The 12,776-nt window shown below is 35.0% G+C and overlaps 1 protein-coding gene across 3 annotated transcripts in view; it reads left to right on the top strand.

Annotated features, from left to right (window-relative positions):
• Positions 1-12,776, top strand: part of baz (bazooka) — a 41,328-nt gene that overhangs the window by 9,710 nt on the left and 18,842 nt on the right. Inside the window, exons 1-2 of one of the 3 annotated variants that reach the window (XM_053769069.2) lie at positions 3,805-3,978; positions 6,543-6,911. The exons of 1 other annotated variant lie outside the window; for it this stretch is intronic. In XM_053769069.2, coding sequence (XP_053625044.1) covers positions 6,786-6,911 — 126 coding nt within the window. In that variant the 5' untranslated portion in view covers positions 3,805-3,978; positions 6,543-6,785. Of the gene's footprint in view, positions 1-3,804; positions 3,979-6,178; positions 6,912-12,776 lie in introns of those variants that run through there. One more of the 3 variants, XM_053769072.2, reaches the window with a different exon arrangement.

Raw genomic sequence — 12,776 nt, 5'->3', positions numbered from 1 at the left:
TTTAACGTTATTTTCATTTAATGTGTACGATTGCATGAGCAGCGATTTCACTTTATTTACTTTCGATATCGTAAAGCAAAATGCAACCTAGTTCATTTCAACTCGACCGATAAAATGTTATCTGATATCTAAGAATCGCAAACATTTTTGCGTACACAAGTATTATTAGTATTATAGTATACAAGTATTATTTTTCTTAATGCGAGATTCTGTTATTTGCCATTTATTATTGTATTTAGTGTAATTTTTTTTGCACCAAAGCGAAGCTATGATAATAACGAGATAGATCTTTATAGTGATTTCCATAGAGCCATAATCAAATAATTGGTTGGTTCTTTGCCCTCAACAACTACAATATAATGACGTGTAGAGTAGTCGCTCCGGCATGGGAATCCAACTAACTCTCGTTTTCTCCCAGCGTTACCCTCGACTGCGTCCCCCACGGCACGGTTACTCATGTAAAGTACCGTCGATCGGACTAAATGATACAATTAAAGTTACACACTTTCCGGCCGGAGACCTGTTTCCGCTGGACTGCCATCGAAAGTGCTCCCTTGCGCTTCATTTGAAATTATGACTTTTGGGCGAGTGTAAATAAATTGAATTGACGAAAAGTCTACTTTAAACTATGACTTATGGTCCAAAGGTGATACAATCTATGACCAAGACAGATTTTTATCCGCCATCAAGATCAGTCTTGGGTTGTATGAATCTAACCCGTTATACTCATAACAGGCATAAATAGAAAGCATTTAATAAATTCAAAAGTAAAAATCATAATCCTCAGTGAATTTAATTGTTTAATTACAGATCGTCTTTCTGAAAATGAAACTAAATATGACCCTCATCATACTTATATTATGAAAATCCAAATGTCAAATCAAAGAAACCACAGGAATAAAGAAGAAAGTTGAGTCACAATTCAACACACTACGATATTTTTATTCGATATTTTTTATTGCTCGACATTGCGGACAGGTTTCGCTTCGATTATTGTTGAAATATTTTCTTCGTTTCGTAGTATATGTGAGATTTGAATAGACTGGCGAACATGCGAGGACAGGTACTGAAGATCTCGTTTAAGCCGACTTCATCTTCATTTAACTTTATCTCGGTCCAAATTATCGGTATGTATTTGTTCAGGAGGAGTTATACCTTTGTAACATTGTACTCTATATAATTAGATTTTCTTTATCTTTTCAACAAGACACTTCTTAAATTTCGTCTCGACTCTTTCGTCTGGACTTGCAAATTCATGAAGAATAAGGATTGATTGATATCGATTTATTCCTCTATTCCTCTCGAGCGTGATGATGAATACTAAATTCTCTGGAATATACAAATTGGAAATTGTGATTTTGATAAATGCTCTTAATTACAACATCATGTTTTTATACCAACCACTTGTTCCTGTCTTCTTTCATTGTAGTCATAGTCTCATGATTGTAATTTAATTTGTGATTGAATCCTATTAGCATTTAAGTACTTAGTTTTTGCTTTATCATCGATCACAATGTTATCACGAGAAAGCAATGTAGAAACTGAACATTACACTGCATTTCATAAATATCTCTATTGTTGCCGAGTGGAGGAGCTAGGAAAATTTGTTTCTATCGAGGTAATTGCTCTTTTCTGGTGAGAACAAGACTTGACTGCCTATAATTATAATAATAAACATTATATTTTTGTAAACATTAGTTTGGGTATGGAATAAATTTTATATTATAAGTGGCGTTGGCATTCTCATGGATTACTTATTCAGCTTAAAAAAAAGCTTTTGAGATTGTACTATTATTGTTGATGTTGTTGAATTTTATCGCTGAAATAATATAACTGGTAGATTGAATGAGTTATATTGTAGTAATATAAATGGAAATGACTGATAAAGGTAGAATAGTGAGATGTTGCAGAATTATGAAGGCGACCCTGCGTGTCAAGAATGTAGATCGCTGCATGCGTTGCGACAAATTATCCTATCGGTCCGTGGTCCTGTATAGGGTCACAAACTTTTGCAACGAAGGGAATTGATTAGATTTTGAGAGTTGATCTGATTCAATTTATGGAAGTCGCCAGTTACATACACTGGTGAAGCGAAAGCTACAAGTTCTATGCCATTTTAGTTAAACAAGTTAGTTATTTACATTGTAAAAAATACTTAACCTACAGCATAGTAAATAATCCGGTAAAGAGCTTAGCAACAAGTTCTAGTAGCGAGCACTGACTTCACTCCACTGAAATCTTATGGCTTCTTGCGATAGTACACCTATATTATTAATTGAATTACAATTTCTGCACAAACATTTTCATGTTTGTGTTGTTTACAATATCCCCCGATTTCCCATTATATAAAGTAAAGGTATTTTTAATACCTAGCTGCAGTACATCTGTGCATACTACCTACTACTACTAGCTAAATAAAATGACACCATCAACGGATAACGAATTAATACAAAATACTTAGATGGCGTTTCATATCTCATAACGGAAGAAGAAAGACGTTCGACGGCAAGACGGCATAGGAAAAAGACGTTAATTACGATAAGGATGAACAGGTGCACAGGTGTGGAGGCGGGGGTATGACTTTACCTGCGCCATCCATGCAACCTACACCCTCGGTAGCCTTATTACCTATATACTAGTGACATCTAGGAATAGATGTGGGAAAGGTTATTGTCGATGATGGTAAACAAGTTTTTTAAGAAATTGTTTCTATGTCTACCACAGTAATAATAATAAGCAATATCTGTGATTACAGAATTGCAGAATATTATTTTATTACCGGCATAAATATGTTTTATGAAGTTAATGACATTATATTAAGCAGATTTATTGCATTTGCAGCACTTGCTTCTGATGTAGTACGTGCTGAATCAATAGCGTTTATGTGAGATTGACGACCTCGTTTGATAGATGGCGCTAGTGGCACAATGTTTATGTTATTATTTCAATCTTTGTTAATGTTAATTCTGGAATATAGCTACCTAATATGTATACAGAAAAGATAAATGCGATGTCGTAAATAGAAAATTTTGTTCTTGTTGATGATAAGCGGTCTCAATGGACTCAATAATTAATGAAAGAATGGAATAAGTAGTTGAACCGATATTTCTTATGGAGATTACATTTTATTAGATAAATATGTACGATTTTTAAACAAATTTGGTAAGAAATTGACCTTGTATGAAGACAACAAGTCAAGTGGTGGTGGACTAGCCTGGCACCCCACGTCGACTCAATGTTCCAATGATTGCGCGCGCGCCGTCACGCTCCGCCACCGTTTCCACTGACCCGCTGGCCGTCCCCTGTTCACCCCGTACCATGGCTTCCTTTGAGAATAATTGGTCATCATCAAAGACGGATTTCTGGACTTTTTACTTTTCCAGTTGGGTGATAAATAAAATTAAGGATGTTGCTTTTTAATTTTTGAAGTAAATTGTTTGTATTCAAAGTAAATGTATAATATATCCTATATGTATTTAAGGAGCAACTCGAAATTAAGAATCTGATGTAAAAAATAGAGCTATCTACTGAAGCGTTTAGCATATTAGTGGTAGCACAGGTGGAACGATTGTTTACATGGTATACCAAGTACCTCAATGACTAGCGGAGAGAGGGGGGCGGTGACCTGGTGTTCGACCTCCCCCCGCTTCAGCCAGCCAGGCGCTGCTCGCCGGCGCACGCGCAGAAAGTCAAACCAGTCGCTCGCCGCGCAGCCTCCACTTTGTTTACATCCATTACAATTTTGTGCAAAAGTCATTTCTAATCACTTGTTACGGAAATTAAGCATTTCTTTCAATGTGCAGTGTATCTCAAAGTGCTTTATTTTATAGTGATTTCTACAGGGTTCTTCAAACTCCCTACCAATTGCGTATCATTTCATTTAGTAACATCGACACTGAAATTGCACAGGTGGCTAGTGACTTAAGAGTGAATAATTAATGTTGATTTCAAGGATATCTCTACTATTTGTGTCTATTTGTGAGTGATAAGATAACTACTATATATTTTGTCTTACTATAGATTTCTCTTGTAGCAACACAAAATCTGACGAATTACTGAAGACTACTTACCAAATTATCACTAGAGTTATCGTTTCTTATGCTTTAGCTTTAAATTCTATGGTGATGGGATCATCATTATCGTCTGGCTGATATTTTCTGGCGTATTAAAACTTGAATGAATGAGATGAATACCTATTAAATTGTTACTAGTACCCAACTTGGTCCTGGACAGATCATTCTATGTCCTAAAACAGGTTATAGGATCAAGGACTTAGTAACTGTTTCAAATCTTACATAAAGTTGATTCCCATCAGCAGGTCTGTCTTCCGCGAAACCTTGCATTGTGATTACAATTTTAAATTTATAAGTACAACACGCTGATCCTCATTGCATATCCAGCGTTGCATGACTGCACGGTGCACGCAATGTCCATGTTACTTGACTGACTAACCACTTCGTGTAATATACCACGATTAAAAAGCACGTACCACGATTTAAAATTGACTTTAAACAGAAAGTAACTATTGATTCCACTAAAAAGTAGAAAAGTGCTTTTTATAGAAAACTTATATAAATGAGATCATGAATGGATTAACTGAAAAAAAAAATATTGTAAACTATAACAAATTCTCGTATGCCTTTTGGTTTCCCTAGTGCTGGTAACTTAATAACTGACACAGATCTAGATACCAACCCAGTTCCCAGGGTAGAAAGTCGTCAATTTCCAAGAATAATACTGATAATAAATGATCAAGATCTATGCAGTATCTAAGGTAATAGAAGAAAAAATAACTATGATGTAATGGTTAACTTAAGCATCATTAAAACGCTATTAGGATGATATGATTCCCAGCTCGTTACTTGTAGAAGTATAGGTCATTTGGGTACAAACAGTTATCTCTACCATCAGAAGGGGTCTCATTATTGTTGTTTTAAAAATGTTTCTAATTAAAAGAATGGAAATTAACACAAAACAAGGAACTCTAAAAAGGTACACACATGACTCCCACGTCATTTCCCAGCAAAGTATTGCGACCAATGACAATAGGTTATCTTGGCCTGAACGGTGTCTGTTTAGTAATGCGACTGTTCTTAATCGCCAATTGTTAACTCTTACGTGACGCGCTTTCCATACAATTGAATGTCAATAAAAACTAATTATACATTTTTATAATGATTCTAGATTTGACTGAGTAGATATATGGTTTTTAGAGGAAATTATCATAATTTTATGTTGACTTTTTGAAGTCAACATTTGGCGAATATGCTTCAAAACTAATTTAAACCACACTAATAAAGAAGAAGCTTCGTGATAACAGGAAAAAGGAGAATATTTAAATAGTTACTTTAATCATAACCTTACAATACTTTTAAACAGATTGAATTGAATCCAAAATGAAATCAATGACAATGACAAGGTTTAATAATAAGATCTTGTCAAATTCAAGTCACCTACTAGGTTCATATAGTTTGCGAAACAATTACTACATCAGCCGTGGAATAAATATCACCAAATCAAAATAATATAACTGGACTGGTCAGGTCAACCCACAGATTTCACGGTGTATTTAAATTATAAACTAAAACGTATCCACATATAGGATGGCGTCCAATAAATGATAATAAAAAAGAGCTTCTAATTAAAAAAAACAATCTCTTGTTTGATCGTTACTAGCGACATTAAAGTAATTTTGATGTTTACGGCATTCAATTTCTGTGATTCGAGAGGTCCACTTTCCTAAGCGATTGTACTTTCATTATTTCTGGTAACTTGCAGTGAGAGGTCAACAAAGTCTGACTATGTAAATAGTGTGGCAATAATCGTAAATGAATTTGCTTCAGCACCAGCGATGGTGCATATCAAATCAACTATTTCCCAGGAGACACCGTTTTGAAGCATTTACATTGTTCTTTAATTTATCCACTAAGTTTAATACAACAATGGGTTCTATACCGTGTGCCTGCAGACTTCACCGTAACATACATACAATAATGAGATTATTATCCAGAGAGACAAATGTCTGCGAAATGTGATACCCTTAGCTTTCTTTGCTCTCCTTACTCACCGGCTGAAATGTATCATTTTCATTCTAATTAGCGTTAATGCCATTTTGTTTTTCCGAGGATTGTTCATTAGTTTGTAGACTACTTTGTACTACTGTTGTACTCTATGTAGTTAGCAATTTTGGTATCTATCTTGATCGTGACCGTTCTTGAAGCGTGTTGCAGAGATTCTCGCATCTCTTGCAGTGATCATAGATACAGTAAGGCGTCATTAAGCCTGGAAGTGAAGGTGGCTAAGGCAGTGTAAGGGGGGCGTGATCGGAAGATAACGAGTGTGGCGATAACAGCTTTGAGGCCATCGAGAACGAGTCGATTATCCGCGCGCGTCACTCGCCAATTTTTTAAAATACTTTTTGCGCGTCTACGGCCGGTGCTCAACAGTGATAAATCTTATTAGCTTCCGAATCAATTTAGTTTCATTAAGTTACTTTTCATCGTTTTTTCATGAACGACGAAGACAACATTTTACATTAACAGGTTTCATTTCAGGACATACTTAATCGACCTTGAGAAATTCCTAGAGTAGTAGCCGAATGAACAAAAACGAGTATTTTTTGTTAGGCATTTAATTAGTACTCTTAGTCACATTATATTAAAAGTGTTGTGAAATAGAGTATTGACGAAATTATGAACAGTCGTGTAACTGATTTTGTACAGAAGTGTAAAACTGCGTGCAGTTCTAAAGAGTGAATTTATTGAGAAGTGATGTGACACATTGCAATGAAGGATTCGGCTCCCAGTTGCGAGGACGTTGCAGACAAACTGGTGAGGCTGTTCGGATGGAGACAGACGTATCCTGTCCAGAAACTACAGAGAAATATCCTTCCGAAACCCCAGGAAATCAAGGTAAGTTTATCTATCGAACATAGTTTTTCGTAATACCAATAAAAACATCATCGTATTTCTGCATAAATTTACGATTTTCTTGATTTCTTCATTACGGAAATACATATAGTAAATACAATGATTAAGGACAATGACGCAAATTTCATAGTCTTTATTGGAAGCGTATTTATTCATTTAAACATCTTAATTATATCATCTTATCATCCTATCACATCTTAATTATATAATCATTACAATAACATCTTGCGAATTATAAACATAGAGGCCATCATTTATGATAGCGTTGGCAAATTTTGGAAAATTTACACTCACAGAAGCAGCGATAGCGATGGAAGTTTATAAAGATATTAATCTTCACACAACAAGTCTTCAAGCGAAGTATTGCCTTTCACCCACATGAAAAACACATGAGACTTCCTATACAGCTTGAGCAGCATTGTCGATGGCTTTCTCGGGCCTCTTTTGTGCTCAGATAGTGTTGGAAAGCACTTCATTAGTGGTATTAATACCCTGCCGACCATACTCTGGCGCTGGATGGTGCTTGCATTCACGCGATTCAGGTCATTGAACCACACCGTGGAGGGAACTCGGAAACCCTTCATGACTCATGTAACCCTAGTCCGATAAATGCTGCTGTGAAATATTAATGTGAACAGGTTTGGTTTATGTTACTGCCATTGTGTGGAATGCTAGGAGCTAGAGCCACAAGCCATGATTACTTTGGTTGCTTTCTGTTAAATATTTCAAATCACTCAAAGGAACTGCAGTAATTCTTATACCTAATTATTTCACAGGTATTCTAGATTCTTATATTTATTTATAAAAAATTGCGAGTTCTAGATTTATTTGTCTGGTAGTTTTATTAGCGGCTTTATTACTTCTTGAACTCTTCTTAACAGAGAAGAGACTTCGCATATTGCGAAGGACATTTAATAATAAAGCCATGAACACTAACAAACAAATAAAACCATGAAGTACAGATAAGTTAATATGGTTTACATTAGAGAGAGAGAGATAAGATTAATGTAGAGACTCTTCTTGCAGTCTTTTACGAATGTATCTAATTTAGTAAGTCTTTAGTAGCTCCATTCATCTCGCATGCCATTTGAAAAAATCTGACATCAAGTAAAAATAAGTATATAATAATCTTGATACGCCGAATGTATTATATTACTTAAAGGATTACATAGAAATGTTTCACATCAATTGTTGTATGAACCATCTGATAACACGTTGGCTAACTACTTACCAGGTGTAGCCTTGCGGCTAATCTGTCGCATTCCAGCGATACGATACACGACTCGCAATAGCAATGGGTTGAACGACTCGTAATTAGTGAAACAAGAGGACTTACATTGCTCACTTTTAACACTACAATATAACAACGAAAAAGAAATAATACTAGTAAACTATTTTGTTGATGAGTTCTATATTTGTACATGTTCTAAGGAATAAATGATCTGTCTATCAGTATCGTGGCAAGTTTGAAGTACGTTGCTTTCTTGCGTTTTGGTACAAAGCTGCACCATGCTTTCGCTGTAGTGTGTTGGAGCCATTATATAACAGTCGAGATACTAGTCTGAGTTCCAAAATCAAATCATATCGCTGATTTCCCCACCTTAGCACAGGCGTGGCAATGGTGTGAAGGCTCACACACAAGGCACAGTGATGGAGGTTCAGTGGTTATTTCAAATGAAACTTCGCAGTTACAATCACAGTGGCAAATTTCCTTGAATCAAAGTAAAAGCTTTCAGCCCAGATACTTAACATGGAACCATGTTTATTTCTGTTCTCTTCTTATACTATTTTGTGGACACGATGTTGTACAAGTATACCATCATCATGCTGCAATTTAAGAGTTGCCAGACTGATTACTATACTTAATTTGTGTCAACTACAAAAAGCGATTTGGTCAATGTCATTGATTTCGTGCGCTCTTGACCACAGCCATTGTACTACATGTTCTGGTCAGCCCTTGATCAGTGAGTTGCAATGTTTACGTTGCCATTCTACAATGTGGACTGTATTGTTAACATGTACCTAAGTCGTTTCCGCATCGTCGTCGGATGTTTGTGCTTAGGTTAGAGAAAATCTGTATTCTGAATGTGTATGATAGATGGGAGGACGAGTCACAAATTTTTAGACAAAGCCTCAAAGTTTAGTTTAAACGAAGGAAATCCTTCGTTCATATTTCCTTCAATCAATAGTAAGTAAGTTATGAAGAGTATTGTTGCATCTGTGTACAACAAATAGGTACGTGACTAAGTAATTTTAAAATACCATTCATTATTTCTTCCACGTGTGACTATTATGTGAAACTAGAATGTACATGCATATATTACTGTAAAAGCCCGTATATGGGTAAATCTTAGGTTTTTTCAGAAAATCTTAGGATTTATGGGCATGGGTTGGTAAATGTAAGGATATATAAATAATTGACGATTTTTTCGGGCTTTTGCCATTAGAATTTAGTATATGCTAGGTTTTGCTCCTGACGACTAGTAAATGTTGGTTTTGGGAATAAAACAATGAGTAATTTTTATTAATCATTTATTTTTCAGTCAAAACCTTACATATTTTTATGTAAGTATCATAATTGTGAGAGTAATTAATGAACTAAGTAATTAGTCATATCCTTACCTATTTTAAATTATTTTCAATAGGTATTTGTTATTTATGTTTTTAACTTTTAAAGGTAATATATTTTAAAGGTAAGGTAATAACCTTTAAAATACTTCGTAAATAGTAAAAAATAATGAAAATAAAATTATTTTCTCAACATTTATCGTGCCTTTGATGTAAATCCTAAGATTTCCCAAGTGAATGGTGGTAAAAGTTCGAATCGCAAAATTGTTCAGACTTTTACCATTAAGAGTTGGTAAATCTTAGGTTTTACTGGAATATCTTAGGATTTACCGTAGTTCGTGCTTTTACAGTAACACATACATTATATATTTTTTCATAAAAAATTTTCTGACTGAAATTATATTTGGTTCAATTGGATAAAACATCAAGAAAGCATTCAGTTAACAATCAACCACTGTTAGTTCACGATTTGAATAGTAACCCCGAAGTGCGGATACACCTAGGTCTAGCCGGCTAGACTTAGGTGCAGCCGGTCTCAGTCTGTTGAACCTATACCTGGTGTGCTTTTTGTCGTAACAGATACGTAATATTTAGAGGCTGCTACTAAGACGAAGCGAAGAAAGCCTAAGTCCAAGTTTTAACGGTTCACGATCCGAAATGACACCGTTACAGTTTGCTTCGAAGTAACCGAAGTCTTACGTTCAAATTTCTTTTCAGTAAAAGGCTTTAACGAAAGACATGTACGTATTGAATTATCATCATTATCAGTATACCTACTTAAGTGGCTTAGTAAGTGGGTCAGTTATAATTAAAATAGTTTTACATTTTTCTGCTGCAAGTCAATTCTTATTCAAAGAAAGTGGAGAAATGCTTATCTAACAGTAAAATAAGAAATATTTGGAAATAAAAAGTGGTTCCACGCATGGTCGTGAACTACAAGAATAAAATAAGTATATGATAAATGACTCGAGATATACAGGGTTACTGGTATCAAACGCAAAACCTCCTAAAGACTACTTGGGTATATCATATATATGGTAAATAGTTGTCACTTTCAATTCTTGATAAGAATATGCAAAGTGTATATCGACACTATGTTTACACAACATTATCTAAACGTAACTATCGCAAGTGACCAATTTTGGTGTGGTGCGAGTTCACAACTACGTGGACTTGCTGAAATTAAATAATAATTTCTCTTTTTACATTACGCTGTCACTTTGTGTCAATAAACCAATTTTCATAATATTCATTACTTTGTCTATTTCTTTTTCAAAATTTGTTGCATAAAAAAGTAGAGCTGAGCTAACCTAACCTAACCTAACCTACATTCTATTGTCTTAATTCGATTGTTAATAGTGCTAAAAATATTTTTATTTGCAACATTTGACTTCGCACTTGGCAAGTGATGAAACTTTTCAGTTGATTTTAGAGGTTACCATCATTTCATAGTGATGGTAACCTCGAGAATCAACAAATAACTGAATTTAGAATCAATGAGTCGGTCAGTTGTTAGGGTGGATTCTAATTAAATTAGCCGTGGCGCAGAATAGTAGATTTGACTGATTGAATAGTTTCGTTTGACTTATTTGTGCTGGGATCTTTCTAATGGCGCGGCTTCAGTAATCAGTATGGCTCGCACCGCGGCGCCGCGCGAATGCGTCTAGCGAACGCAAATAATTGCACAAGGCGTGCAAAACTCTAACTGTTCTGTGTGGTGTGTGTGTAAAAGTGTTTTTTGTGTTACATGGCGGTGCTTACAATGAAATTCGTGCAACCGCAGAGTGAAAACTATAATTAACTTAGCGACAAACGAAGGACGCGCATGCGCGTTTTTTATAACACACTAACGTACTCTTTTATGAAATTAAAACTTGCACACGCAATTTTTTTCTCGAACCTCTGCTTAAGTATAAACAAGCTGCATTGTTACATAAAGCTGAAACTTTTATTTATTAGTTACCTAAATGGAAAGCTTTACTCATTTTCCGTCCTGTCTTCAGTGGTTACACGAGCGTTTGACGCCAACAGTAAAAAGCTGTGATGGATACGAACGACGAATGCAACTTATTTTGCATAACAATTTCGCGCTTGCCTTGAGCCATTGCTTGCAAACGGGCCTGGAAAATATTGCGTTTGAAAATACATAGCAAATTGACAGAGACTGATTAGACTGGTCCAGTCTATAAAAAAAAATATTACGGACTTTGTTTAGGAATGAGACATACCTACCTATTTATTGAATCATTTTAATTGCGTTTTATTTCCGAAACTGTAGGTAGATAGTAGTATATCTATCTATAGATATCCTAGATAGATATATCTATATATATATATATCTATATATATCTATCTAGGATATCTATTACTATATATAATATGGCATCAATATTTAATATACTTCGTATTATCCGAATTTGTATCAGAATTTGCCTAAAATAATAACGATATTGTAATATGAAACGCATTACTGTAATTTTCCGCAAAATAATGAAAGACTTTTTGTTGCATTATCAGGTTCCGTTGTTATTACAGTTACAGTATAATGCCCTGTCATGCCGCAAGTTTAATAATACATTAAATCCTAATTTCGTTATTGTTTCACAGAAAACTGACACTATTGACGCCATGATTTGTCATTCAACTCGTGCGCTGCACCATAAAGGCTCGTATTTCCGGTGGAGTTATCCCACTATGGGCATGTACAAATTGGAATCCTTAAATAATACTTTATGAATAAACATCCCAGTGCCTAATATGGAGCAAAACTGCATAATGCGAACACCATTCATAAGAATGAAGCTTTGTCAGAGTAGGTATATGGAAAAAGCTTCAATCACAAGAGTAGCAGAGTAATAAAAAACAAAGTTTCAACCAAGACGCAGTCAATTCTAAGTTCATTTATTTCTTAAATTCGTTGCCAAAAATCCTATAATTCTGTGATCATGTGCTGAAAATGTGTCGGCTTATCGACCATAAACTTTCTGAATCCTTTAGAAATGTCAAATTTAGATCTCATCCTTTTCTATTTAGTCCTTTGTCTATCTATCTCTAATTCCTAATTTATGGATAACAATAAACTAATTCATCATCATTATTTTAACTTATTTCTGCCCACTACTGCTTATTAGCCTAGGGCTCTCTTCACGTGCGTACGTCATCCTCTGTGCTATGCTTCTCTCATGCATGTACTATCTGAGACTTTCATCAACAACTAAGTAGTTAGTAGAATTAAGACCTAATTTTGCTTTGCTTCGGAGTTCGCCCCGATAACCATGT

This window comes from Plodia interpunctella, chromosome 3 (genome assembly GCF_027563975.2).
Source record: "Plodia interpunctella isolate USDA-ARS_2022_Savannah chromosome 3, ilPloInte3.2, whole genome shotgun sequence".
Lineage (NCBI taxonomy): Eukaryota > Metazoa > Arthropoda > Insecta > Lepidoptera > Pyralidae > Plodia > Plodia interpunctella.
The sequence above is the reverse complement of the archived record's forward strand: the minus strand, read 5'-3'. Positions and strand labels throughout refer to the sequence as shown.